This window comes from Monodelphis domestica, chromosome 5, assembly GCF_027887165.1.
Source record: "Monodelphis domestica isolate mMonDom1 chromosome 5, mMonDom1.pri, whole genome shotgun sequence".
Classification (NCBI taxonomy): Eukaryota; Metazoa; Chordata; class Mammalia; order Didelphimorphia; family Didelphidae; genus Monodelphis; species Monodelphis domestica.
Window position 1 is genome coordinate 80250523 of NC_077231.1, and position 13448 is coordinate 80263970.

Here is a 13448-nt window from a genome sequence, read left to right on the forward strand (position 1 = left end):
TCTGTGCACGGCGGGGCCTGGCAGGCCATGCTTTGGGAGCAGAGGTTTTTGGTCTTTTCTGTATTGGGGGTCCTTTGGTGGTCTTATGAATTCTACGCATTGAAATATAGTTTTAGGGGGCCGCTGGGTAGATCAATGGATGGAGAGTCTGGCCTAGAGACGGAAGGTCCTGGGTTCAATTCTGACCTCAGCCACGTCCTAGCTGTGTGACCCTGGGCAAGTCACTTGGCCCCCATTGTCTAGCCCTTACCACTCTTCTGCTTTGGAACCCAGTATTGATTCCAAGACGGAAGGGGAGGGTTTAAAAACCAGTCCGAAGTACCTTCTTGGTGAATGAATGACTGAAAAGGCAGGCAGCAGCCTCTCTGCAGACACCTCCATGTGACTTGTTTGTGTTGCAGAGCCCCAGCGGACTGCTGCTGACGCCCAGCCCGCTGCTGTCCAGCATCCACTTCTGGAGCAGCCTGAGCCCTGTGGCCCCTCTGAGCTCCGCCCAGCTGCCAGGACCCAATACCCTGTTCCAGGTGAGCTTCTGGGGTCGGGGCCTTGGGGCGGGGCTCTTACTGCGCATCCTCCCCGGCTAGGCTGGGGGAAGTCCCAGGCTCCCTGCCTGCCTGCCTGCCTGCCTGCGGCAGGGCTGGGACACACAGATCTCTATGGCCGCGGGAAAAAGTAAGCATGGCACGAAAACCCTCCACTTATTTTTGTTACTGCACCGAAAAGAAAAATGGGCACCAAAGAGCTCCGTGCAGGTGGAAACAGGCCCGGTCTAGAGTCAGGGGTCTGGATTCTAATCCTGAGACCTTGGCCAAGCTGCTCTGTCTCGGTTTCCTCATCTGTAATAAGAAAGGGAGAAGAGTAACCCCGGGTCTCACAACCCGGGCTGTGGGAAGTGGGTGGTTAAAAAATACATCCATCTCATAACTACTTTAATAGCTCAGTCAACGAATGTTGGTCAGGACTGTGCTGAGGGCTGGGGACACAAAGGAAGCTCAAAGACAGCTTCACAGGAGAGGCCTTGTGCGGGCAGTTTCATACAAATGAGACTGGAGAGATTCGAACTCTTGTCTCTGGGACATCTATCTCCCTGGGCCTTTTTTTAAAGGGCATATTGGGGGAAAAAGGTAAGGGAATGGGAGCAGCAAGGTGGCTCATGAGCCAGGCATGGAGTGGGGAGGTCCTGGGTTCAAATGTGGCCTCAGACACTTCTCAGCTGGGTGACCCTGGGGAAGTCAAGGTTTTCGTCTCAGCTTGTCAGATTTCCTTTTCTTCTTTTTTTTTGGGGGGGGGGGGGGGAGAATTCACTCTGCCAGGCCCATTCTAAACCCGGGCCCTGGGTCTGCTTGAGTTTTAAGACCGGCCTCAGCCAGACCCTCTAGGTAAAGCTTCAGCTCATCATCTCAGACGGAGACCTCTCCAGCTTTCTATACAATGGCTGCCTGGCTGGGAGCAGGCACTGAACAGATCCTGTCTGCCTTCATTTACCATTTTAATCATTTTGGGACTTGGCAAAAGGGGTGTGTGTGCACCAGCTCCTCCTTTAGTCTTCAGTCAATGAATGGCAAGTCCAGGGGCATGATGGGTGACTGTAACTACAGCCACAGGGTCAGGGTTTTTAACCATTTTTCTGTCACAGCCCTCTTCCCAGAATAACATTCTTAAATGCAAAATAAAATACAGAGGATGGCAAAGGAAACCCGGCATACTGAAATAGTTGTCAAAACAAAATTCGTGGAAACCAGATCAATTGCTGCTGCATAGAAAACTGGGAATTTGGGGGCCAGTCCAAGAAATGATGGATAAACAAAGCCCAGCCCCTCATTCACGCCTCCCCCCCCCCATAAAAGGGGACATAACAGGGAGAGAGAAGATATTCCAGGCAGCCTGGGGGAGGCAATTTTTAAAAATTCATTGTGCCTGAAAATAACTCCCTGAAAAAAATGACTTCCCTAGACTCTGTCTGCCATCCCGGCTAGAATGTGAGAACCAAGCACAGACTTGGCCTCTAATGAGTTTTTAGCAAGGCTGGCAACTTTCCTGTGGTGATAATTAGAAGAGAAAACTCGATCCGAATCCTTCAGGTGAAAGATGACAGATCTCGGATGGCTCAGCCCCATCATGAAAAAGATGTTGAGTTTGGGGAGAACAAAAGAAATCAGGGATGACAGTTATGACAAATTAGTGGGAGACATCAAAGGAGACCAGAGATGATGAAAAGAACAACTCGTCCCTCCCCAAGAATACTTTGCAATTAAGACAATCTTAGGGACTGAAAGGCTGTAGGCAGGGAAAGGCAGAAAATTTCTCCTCAGTTCAACTCGCACATACTCATACAAACACACTCGACACACTCTCTCTCTGTCTGTCCCTGAAGTCTTGGTGCCACTTTAAACTTTAAAAGCTGAAATAGATTGGTAAATTCCCAAAAACACCAGCAAAGGGAGAGCCTGGAGAAACTCCTTACCCTTTTCCTTCTGCAAAAAAGTCATGGGGTTCTAGCTGTGTGACCCTGGAAAAGTCACAACCCCCACTGTCCAGTCCTTAAACAGTCTTCTGCCTTGGAACCATTACCCAGGATTGAGTCTAAAAACTGCAGCTAAGTGTTTTTAAAAAGTCATGGGTAGATAGGATGTGAGTGGAGAAAAGTTCTGGAATTTAGAGCCTTTAAGTAGCACTAAGACTTCTGGGACACATTGACTGGGACATTCATATCTTTGGCAGAAGAATCTGTACTTCCATCACATCCTTGACACACAGTGGTTGTGTGACCCTGGACAGGGCACTCATCTGTACTAAACATAGCCCACAACACTCCTAAGTGCAGCCAGAACCACATTAAAATGTAATTGGGAACTATTTAACAACATAAGTAAAAACGCAATAAAACAAGCTGTTAAAATTTGGAGCGGAGTTGCTAAGCCTGCAGGGATCTGGGTGCATGGATTAGTGCTCCCCCCCCCCCTCCAGCCCCCTATTTCTACTTGAGGTTGACACCTCTGCTTTAAGCCATTCCTCAGTAAGAGATTTTCAGAGCCTCTCAGTTACTAGTGTCCCCCACAAGTTATCTTCCAGATTCATAACCTTCATGTTGTCCCCAACGCCTCATTCTCCACCTCTCTCCTATCTTCCCCCTGCTCTCTACTTACACAGCAACCCCTTCCTTTCATGGAGGCCATCACCTCTTCCCTCAAGGACGTCCCTGTCCCCCCATCTTCTTGCTCTAGAGCACCCCCTAAATGACTGCTAAAGAAGTTTTCCATAAGCAGAGATCTGGCTATGATTTCTCTACTTGGGGAAGACCTCTCTAGAGCTTCCTATCATGTCTGCAATAAAATATGAACACAAAAACCCCACAAACTCTTACTTTCTGTCTTAGTAACAACTCCTAGAATGGTGAGGGTTAGGCAGACAGGGTAAAGTGACTTGCCCTAGAAAGTGCTGAGGCCAGATTTGAAACCAGGACCAGGATTGAGGCCTGGCTCTCAATCCACTGAGCCACCTAGCCCCCCCACTCCATACTGCAATTCCTCTATCACTTAGCAACTGGTTTGATGAACTGCGGTGGCTTTTCCCAATGGTGTCTAAGCTGGCCCTCAGACAACAGTCTTACACTGGGATCATACCCCCAAAACTCTTCTAGAGTGTTTTCATAAAGTGACATCACTGTCATGGTCACCTACCTTTCACGATGAGACAGGAGCACTTGAAATGTCACAGGAAGAGGAAATATTTCTCCTCTGCTGCCAACAGTTGCCTGGAGACCTCTCGGCACTCTCTGGAAAGCTGATGGCGAGTTTCGTGGAACATTTGTACAGTATTTATTCGTTATTATTGATTAAAAAGCCAATAAGCATGGCGCTGGGGGCTGTGCATCGTGCTCCAGGCTCCTCCTCCCTGGCTGGTGGTGATTTTGTGCTTTTTCTCCCCCTTGTCTAGTTCCCAACTCTGCTCAATGGACACATACCAGTGCCCATTCCCAGTCTGGACAGAGCCTCTTCCCCAGGACTGCTTTCTTCAAGTGCTCAGAAATCCTGATGCTCTCGGCATTAAGAACTCATTAACTGATCTAAGACATCTGCCACGATGGCAATGGGCTAGTTCTCCTGCGCCGCGACAAGGACATTGTGAAACCCCGTTACTATGGTTTGCACTTTCCATTACCTGGATAGTCTAGTTTGTTACCTTAGCATTTTTATCAACAGCTTTTTATATATATGTGTAAGTATGTATAAAAACCTGGTTTGCATTAAAGCATCTTTTCATGTTTTTATATCCCCTTAGCTCTCAAGTGTTGAACACTGTTGACAGTGAAGACTTTTCTTAATGGATTTCATTGTATCTAATAAGGATGTGAACCCCCCCCCCCCCATTCTGCGCCATGCTTATGTACACTATAACCGGCTGTGCCTTCCTTTGCATAATGTTTAATGTTATGTAAATGATTTATATATTTTCTAGTATTATGAGAAAATGGTTGAGAGACAAAAATTTGTATCCAACGGCGCTATGGTAGTGTTGCATTATTCCTCACAAGGAGGCAATGTGAAGGCACATTCATATAACTTTTTTACTTTGTGCTTTCCAATTGTATACAAAATTGCCTTATAATTTTTGAACTGAAAGACAATGGTAAGTCTACTGTCCAAAGTAGAGTTTTTTTAAAAAGAATAAACCAAGCCATATCTAGACAATGAATATTCACAGACTAAAATGTTCTGAGGGCATATTTAAAGCATCATTTCAAAAGACAAACGTTCTAGCTGCTGCCAGGACCTTTCTGGATTCTTTGCAAACAGAGACTGGAAGATGCAAAAGCCACAGAAGGAGACCCTCCCTCCATCCCCGGCCTGTGTTGGTTTGCTGCCAGTCATTACCTGGTCCATCGAAGATGACTTCCCAACTTCCATAAACAATGACTCATCTGACTAGATTTGCTGTGTCCATATGTGTTCAGGGTTCCTCCAAACCATTATACCATTATAGGTAGAATATCCCAAACCTAGTGTTTTGAAAGGGGTTCTCAATTTTGGAAATTTGGACAGAATGTTCTACTTGCTTGGATCTTACATTTATGGTCACGGTGAAGGAAACCTGATACAAGTTCAGATTAATTGTTTTCTGAAAGCACCGTGGTTGTTCATGAAGCTCGATCGAACTGTTTTCCAGTAAATTGGAATAAGCTGTATAGTTGATGTGCATTTGCAACTTAGAACCGTGATTAGGAAAATGTGTCCTGAGGGATGAAGCTAAGTGAAAGGCAACCTTCCTTCTAACTGTATTTTCTGGTTTGTTTTTTTGATGGCATATAGGCATCCTAATAGAGGATAGAAGAAAGGCCCTGGGATAAGTGTCTGGGACTGGTAAATTCAAGATTGGGTTAATGACAACCCCTAATTACTGGTCATGAAAACAATCTAGAGCAGTGGTTCTCCACCTTTCTAATGCCGGGACCCCACAATACAGTTCCTCATGCTGCGGTGACCCCACACCAAAACATGATTTTGGTGGCTACTTCAAAGCTGTAATGTTGCTACAGTTATGATCCGGAATGTGAATACCTGATATGCATCATGTACTCTCATTGCTACAAATTGAGAGGTTGAGAACCGCTGGGCTAGAACCATTACTATGTAGCTAATTGTTCTGGACCATCCATTAAAGGCACTACGATGGGACATCACTAAATATTAGCCTATATGTAAAATTCTTCTAAATATCCTTAGATATTTTTGATTCCAATTCTAATTTTTCAAATGCTCAGCGATTCCAAATTTTTGGATCCTTTGGAAAGGAACAAAGAAACTTGATTCTGTGAATAGCAACTATGTTAGGAGAAAAAAAATCAAATACACAGGCTACGACTTTTTAGTACAGTTAGCCTTGGTAGTTTATACCCATATCTCATTTCCTCCCCCCAAAAAGTATATAACTGACCAGAAACGGAATATAGCCCAAGGTAGGGGCCCGAGATTCCACTTACTTCTTCCTTTAAACGTGGCATCACAAAGGCCCAAGGAGATGAGGTGACTTATCCCAAATCCCAAAGATGTCACCGAGTCAAGATCTGATTCCCAACTTATTACTTTTCCCAATATGCCATTATGTCATTAACAGTGTTCCTCTGGTGGGAAAAAACGAGACGGCAGAATCCTTCTGACTGCTCGAGCCCCACAGAAAAACGGGGATCGAACAGTCTCTCAAATCCCCCAACCATGATAAGCGATCACTCCCACAACCAAGTTCCTCCAATTCTGACCAAGGACGTGTCCGGTGCCCTCGCTCCTCCCCCGTCAAAGGCTGGCACGTACCATGCAAGGGGATGCGAAGCCCCCACCCCAACTGCCTCCGACATCCATCACGCAAACCTATGGTGAGTGGCTGAAGATGGAAAAATACCATCCCTGATTGAGCTAAATGGATGCTAGCTGGAGGCATCTGAAGGGGCCGCTGCCCCTTCTCTCTTCCACACGGACCTCCCCTCCTCCCCTCCCCCAGCCTGTTAGCTAGCTCTTCAGGTGACGATAACCTCGATGGTGGACTCCGTACAGACATCTCACCAAATGGGCAGAGCTGAAAATCCTCATTCACTTGCATTTATATGTATCATTTTTACTGCTACATTTTTTTGTTCAATAAACAATGTTTTTTTAAAGTTTGTACCAGTATTTTCTAATGCACGCTTTGTCAGCAGCGGGGGGGGCTTCAGGAGGCTTGGTGGGGGGTGAGAGCAGCACCGGCTGGCAGAAGGCTGAGTAAGCAGCGTGCGCCGGACGGACTCCGGTTCTGCTCTTCCACAGGGGGGCTCTACCAGGGAAAATGAGTTGGGACGGACGAAGCCATGGCGTGGGAAGAAGACTTGTCCCCTCTTTCCAGTCCCAGTAAAGCACCGCCTCGACTAATCTGTGGCAGGCGGAGACCATTAAGGCATCAATGTCCGAAGGCCGGGTTGTTGTTTCCTTTTGTTTGTGAGACCCTGACCTTCTGTCTACGTATCCCTTCTAAGGCAGAAGAGCAACAAAGGCTAGGCAAGTGGGATTAAGTGACTTGGCCAGGAGCACACAGCTGGGAAGTGTCCAAAGTGAGATTTGAATCCAAGAGTTCCCAACTCCAGGCCTGGCTTCTTTTGAGGAAAATTTGGCATCATTTTTTTATGGGTTAGAAGTGTCATACGTTTGAGTCTGTAGGGAGGAAAGTTTTTACGTTGTCTCTGGCATTTTGGGGGATTATGTTTCTCAGCTGCCCACAGCACAGGGATGGGACTCAGTTGAACTATTCTATCTGAGCCCCCCCCCCCCCAATATTTGCCATGAATTAACTATGGAACAAGGGGATCTGCAATGCAAAAAAAAAAGACAACGGTGCCAATGAGGCGAGTTTCCATTTCCTTGTGAATCTGCACCAATAATTCTGAATTTGATACAGGGCTAAACCAAGCCCCACATCCCATCACACAGCCCATTTTTATTCATATAGGCATTCTTAATTGTCTAAAAAATAGGTTACCAAAAGGGTAGAAAAAATGTTTCTTACCTCTGAGAACTGAGCTGGTTTTCCATGAAAGGGAAGTTTCTGACAGGAACCCTAGGACAGAGGTTCGGGATCCTTCCCTCATACTGTTGGCCAGGGATCCCGGAGCAGCCCGGTACAGCGACACCGTAGAGAACAACCCACCTCCGTGCCCCCCCCCCCCCAAAAGAGTTTGGATGGCAATCACTGGAGATGTTTCAACTCTCTTGGGAGAAACTCAGGCTTTGGGGATGAACTTAGGCAGGTGAAGGCGGTGACCCACCCTCCACCCAATGCACAGAACCTCTATCCCACGGATCCCCAGGAGATGAAAACTGGTCCCTGCATGGCCACCACAGCCAGGGAAGGACAGAAGGAAAGGGTGCCCCTCATGGCCCTCCTCCAGATACCTCCAGACCTAAGGAACCCAAGGAGGGGAGGGGTGGGTGACTCTGCCCATCGGTCCCTCTTCTGTAGAAGAATCACAATTTGACAAAACCATATTTTAACAACATGGAGATTTTGTTATTATAAACTTCAAAACAAAACCAAGGAATTCCACATAATATTTATACTTTCAAAAGTACAATATTAATACGTGTTTGTCAGTTAGAAATAACAGCAGTTTGTTAGGTCTACAGGATTTAACGTAAAACCAGTTTACAAATGCTGGAAAGCAGTAGTGGTCCAATATTCACCAGTATACATGAATCTGTTTCTTCCAGAAAAAAAAAAAACCCAAATAATTAAATTTACCAGTATCATGAACTATTAATAATAAAACATCCCCCCTTGAACATGCCACAATCATTATTCACAAATAAAGTTAAAAGGAAATATACAAAAATTCACTTAATACTGTTAAATAACAATAAACTACAAGATTTCCTGAACAGAAATGGTAGGACCCCTGAATGTTTTACAGTGAATGTCAGGAAAAAAATTGAAGTCATCTATGACTATTTTCATGATATACCAGCCAGAGATTTACATGACCATTTCAAACTATCCCAATAAAGATTTACAGTCTGTAAGATGCACGACACAAATCAATTGTTAAAGGTGAACACAAATGCTTAAAGACCACCATTCTGTCATCCACCGGGTGCGTTTCTGACGCTCAGCGAGATGCCCAGGCAGAGCCAGACGTCCATCATCTCCGGTAAACGGAGAATGGCGACGAGCTGCGAAAAGCCTCCGAGTTCTCGGGGTGGGAAAGGCATGGAGTTAGTCCTGGCTCATGTCACCTACCTATCACAGCGTCCAGCTGACTGCAAGGGAACAGCATGGGGAGGCGGGGGAGGCAGGAATTCAATCTGTTCTCCAACAGAGAAAACCGCCCTGCTTCTCATCAAAGGAAACAATTTCAGAAGAACAACGGGACAAGGGGGCGGGCTGGATGGATTGTGCCTTAGTCCTTACTGGATTAAAACACAATGTGAATTAAGGTCAATGCATTGTACACATGTTCAGGAGCACGAGACGCTGCTAAACGAGAGCTGACGGACAAATGGACAGTCCCGAGGCTCGAGACCCCCCTCCAGGGGGAGGGGGCAGGAGGGCAGGTATTCACTGGCTTGAATCAACTTGGGCAACACGTAGCTTTGCTAAACATAATGTGCTTATAAATCTCAGAACGACTATCGCCAATGTTAAATAAGAAACTGTCTCGTGAAATTGAGAGCATTGAACGGTTCACCTCTCTTATGATGAGCAAAGCTAAGTTTACATTCCAGGAAACATTGCAGTTTAATAAAAATAACAGACAAACAAACAAACAAACAGACTGCAGCAGTCAAACAGTTTATGAGGAGAAACAGATGCATTCACATATCATAAAGCCATTGCAACTTCTTCAGGCATTCAACTGTTGTGTTAAATAGACAGACAGTAGTTACTTAGCAGCAATGATTCCGCAATAAATAATGCACTGTGTTTCTCAGTCCTGCACAAAAATTGCAGCTCCGGTTACAGCCATAGTTGTAACCGACTGGCTCTAATGGCAGAGGAGACCTTAAAACCAACTGTACAAGAAATTGTCACACTGTGACAACAAATATAAAAACATAATCTGCAGGTTGGAAATAAAACGACTCCACTGGGAAGAGGACAGCGTAGACAAACGGAGATTCCAAGTCCACCAAAACAAAGAATGGCCTTCAGATCTGAGTCCTTGATTGGTAAGGGAGGCTGGGGCTGAGCTTGAAATCCTGCTATCGAACTTAAAAGAGCATGCTCTGTCTTCTGTTCTTCCCGTGTCCTAAAATATAAAGTCATTTGGTGAGGCAGTTCAGAGTTCAGAGTTCACCCCACTTATCTGGTGACCGAGGTCACATCACGTTCCCACCAGCAAAAACTAAGACTCGGTGGTCGGGGCGACTGGAGGTTTTTTGTTTGTTTGTGTTAAATGAACCCATTTGGGGCCGGGGTCAGTCTACAGCTTCTATGCTTCAAAGTGATGAACCTGAAGGCTAGGTAAGCACAGGGTCCATCTTCTGCTTCGGGTACCAGGCAGGGTGCGGTCAATGATCGAGCCGGGCCCTCGGAAAAGGTCTTTGCGTCATCGGTAGCGTTCAGGCTCCCGGACTTGACCGAGTCTGATTTCTCTCTGAAGATACACTGAGCTGCCCACGTCATATAGAAAAGCGAGTTACGTGCGGTTCTAAAAGTATACCATTGTGGTATGCACAGGACACCGAGTTTCACATTAATAAAATGACTAACCAATTTATAAACAAAAAGCTTGTTTCCACTCAGAAATTCAAGATCGACATGTGAAATGGTTTATTACAAACACACCTGTCTCTGGATAAGAAGAATTTCGAAAACCGGGGTCCTTTTGCAACTGAATTTCTTTCAAACTGAATATTGAGACACCTAGAATGAGGAGGAAAACAGTCAGCTATAAAGGTGAAACAGCAGCACCCTTTGCCCAATTTCAAGACATGAAGAAAATCTAGACAAACACTCTTCATGCTTCTGCTTTCCCACAGGGGTTTCTCCTGCTGACACACAAGTTCTCTGCTTTTGCCACAACAGGCAAGGGATAAAGGAAAGGAATTTAAGAGCAACAGAACTGCCTAGTGATGACCACAGGGGGGAAGGAGAATGGAGCGTCATCCAGATGCAGGTTATATGTTTGGGCCCCGGATGCCACTTCAGCTCCATGGAGAGATAGAGCGGGGAGGAGAGCTACCACCACTGTCCCAAACATAAAGCACCATCATGGCCCAGGCACAATACCTCTGCCTTACGGCCCTTTCTCAGAGAGGCATTATTTTCTGAGAATATCTAAGAACTACTGAAGGAAATGAAAAATGGTAGGAAGGTTAGATTCCAAATAATTTTGCCACTGACTGCTATATGTCAGGATGGGGAAGTCAACTTGCTTTTTTTGGTAAGTGGCAATAGAACTCAAAAATGAATGGATATTGGAAGCAGGTAGCCCAGTGCCCGAAGGTAGGCACAATTCTCTACCATCCCACTTCCATTTTAGAATGAAAGTGTTGGGGGGAGAAGGAGAAGGTGATATGAGTAAATTCAATGGAGTCTCCTTTGGAGACTTTAGGAAGTATTCCTTATTATCTTATGAAAGTCACTGTAAAGACATTTTAATATCAAGGATAAAAAGTTAATGACAAAGAAATAGAAATCTAACCCATTAAGAGAAAAATCTATTTTTGAAAAGGAATCTTTTGGGGCCTTGAAATGCTGAACAACAAAATTGCATGATAACAGCTATACTTAGATCAATGACAGCATGTCTTTTACTAGAAAAGGCACATGTCAGTTTTGTTAGAGAGTTAAGGGCTTACTCCTACTTGTGATCCTTCACCTTTACACACTAAAATAAGGCGAAGAAAAGACTAAACTATCCCCTTTTGGAATGCTGGACCAATGTTGGCAAAGATAAGGCTCTTAGGTTTGAAGGAGAAAACGAATGAAAATACACTTGAGAATTCCTCTTACTTTCAGGTAAAGCATGTATTCTTGTTCCCAGACTTCGGAAGTATGCGTGTTTCATGGCTTCCTCTGCGGAAACCCTTTTCTTTGACTCATACTGTGAAAAAACAAAAGGATCATTTCATCCATTTTTTCCTGGAATTATTCTAATAGAAAAAAGAAAACATACTGCATTTTGGGTCTATTTCTCTACTCTTGGCTATTTTATATGATGACTATGTATGTTTTTGGAGACATCAGGCCTATTCATAAATGGAGGTCCTACTTCAAGTAGAGATAGAAGAAAAGTCATTTTCTAAAAATGAATGTGATCTAAAATATAATTTAAGTCTTTTTATAGGTCTTAAAATGACAGAAGAATCAGCTGATCTTGGTTTACCTCTCTTCTATAAACACAAATGATTAAAAGAAATACTACAATGCACTCGCTAAAACCATCAAGTCCCCGGTGCCTGTTACCGGAATCTCCTCCACTACTACATTCTAGGCAAATTCCACAGCAGTCTAGTATGGCTGGGCAGCAGAGGCCAAGGACTGACTCTCAATTTGAAAGCAATGATCAAAGAAACTGACGGGGGGGGGGGGGGGGGGGGAGGGGGAAGGGGGGAGGAAGAGGGAGAAAGAGAGAGAGGAAGAGGGAGAGGGGGGGAGAGAGGAAGAGGGAGAGAGATGAAGAGGGAGGGAGAGAGGAAGAGGGAGAGAGAGAGGAAGAGGGAGAGGGAGAGGGGGAGAGAGAGGAAGAGAGGAAGAGGGAGAAAGAGAGAGAGGAAGAGGGAGAGAGGGAGAGGGGAGAGAGAGAGAGGAAGAGAGGAAGAGGGAGAAAGAAAGAGAGAGAGAAGAGGGAGAGAGAGAGGAAGAGGGAGGGGGAGAGAGAGGAAGAGGGAGAGAGATGAAGAGGGAGAGAGAGATAGGAAGAGAGGAAGAGGGAGAGACAGACAGACAGACAGACAGAGAGAGAAAGAGGGGGGGAGAGGGAGAGGGAGACAGAGAGAGGGGAAGGGAGGGGGAGACAGAGATTAAGTGTAACATCAAAAGAAGTCCATGGGCTATTGAATGGTCATGGTATTGTTACACTAATGCAGCATTTAGCTCTACTGGAGGAGGAGGAGATAAAATGCTAGACATAAAGTGGGTTTTTCAGCAAACCCTCACCCGCACGCCCCCTGTCTGCACGCCCGCCCCCCCCCCCCCAGTCCGCACGCCCCTCGCCCGCGCGCCCCTCCTCCGCGCACCCCTCGCCCGCACTCCGGCCGGCTTTTGGATTCAGGCGGTGGGCCCTCTCTTGTGCTTCCATGGCGTGCAGAGCTTACAGGTAGGGCCCGTTCGAGGCAGGGCACTCCTCGCTCCCTCCTGCAGTGCTCTTCTCTGCAGAAGGGACTGTGGAAAAGGACGGGCTGAATTTCAGGCGTGTCTACAGAGTTCTTGGGCCCTTGGCCTATCCCACAAGGCTGGCCTCGCACCGAAGCAGCCCCTTTGGGCAGGCATTGGAGTGGAGCTGGCTGGCCTGTCGGTTGCACTCAGGACGTGGGCACGCCCCTGGTCTGTGGGCCTTCCGCCCGGGCCCCACAACCAAACCGGAGGGCAGCGAGGGGCGCTCTGGGCCCCTGTTGGCCGTCTGCGCGCTCGCTGGGCTCTCCCGCCCTCTGCCCTCAGAAGGCCACCCGAGGGCACAACTTGAAGCCTGCTTTTGTCTCCGGCCTTCCTTTCCTCGTGCCGTGCATGGGGCTCTGAGGGCATCGAGGTCCCGCACGGCTGGCGCACTCTCTGCGGAATTCTGGAGAGCGGCTGCCAGGGAGCCACTAGAAATACCGACGGGCAGACGAGGCGATCTGCAGTGTTCGTCTGCCAACGTGTACACGGGTCTGAAGGCGTCCCCTCCCCTCCGCGCCTGGGGACCACCGAAGGGCGGGCCCATCCCCCACGTTCTGTCTACCCCGTGCACACCCGAGCACTTCCTTTTTCTTTAAAACTGGAATCCT

At 46.6% G+C, this 13448-nt stretch overlaps 2 protein-coding genes across 8 annotated transcripts in view; one reads left to right on the forward strand and one right to left on the reverse strand.

Annotated features, from left to right (window-relative positions):
* The window catches only part of ELK3 (ETS transcription factor ELK3), a 90822-nt gene extending 84170 nt beyond the window's left edge, over positions 1-6652 (forward strand). For all 3 annotated transcript variants that reach the window (XM_001364421.4, XM_056798674.1, XM_056798673.1), the window contains exons 4-5: positions 402-524; positions 3937-6652. In XM_001364421.4, coding sequence (XP_001364458.2) covers positions 402-524; positions 3937-4035 — 222 coding nt within the window. In that variant the 3' untranslated portion in view covers positions 4036-6652. The remainder of the gene's footprint in view (positions 1-401; positions 525-3936) is intronic.
* A 1357-nt stretch (positions 6653-8009) lies between these two features.
* Positions 8010-13448, reverse strand: part of CDK17 (cyclin dependent kinase 17) — a 138036-nt gene continuing 132597 nt past the window's right edge. For 3 of the 5 annotated variants that reach the window (XM_016425732.2, XM_007503241.3, XM_056798671.1), the window contains 3 exons: positions 11476-11566; positions 10306-10383; positions 8010-10130 (listed from right to left, as the gene is read on the reverse strand). In XM_016425732.2, coding sequence (XP_016281218.2) covers positions 9910-10130; positions 10306-10383; positions 11476-11566 — 390 coding nt within the window. In that variant the 3' untranslated portion in view covers positions 8010-9909. The remainder of the gene's footprint in view (positions 10131-10305; positions 10384-11475; positions 11567-13448) is intronic. The other 2 variants (XM_001364494.4, XM_016425733.2) reach the window with 1 other exon arrangement.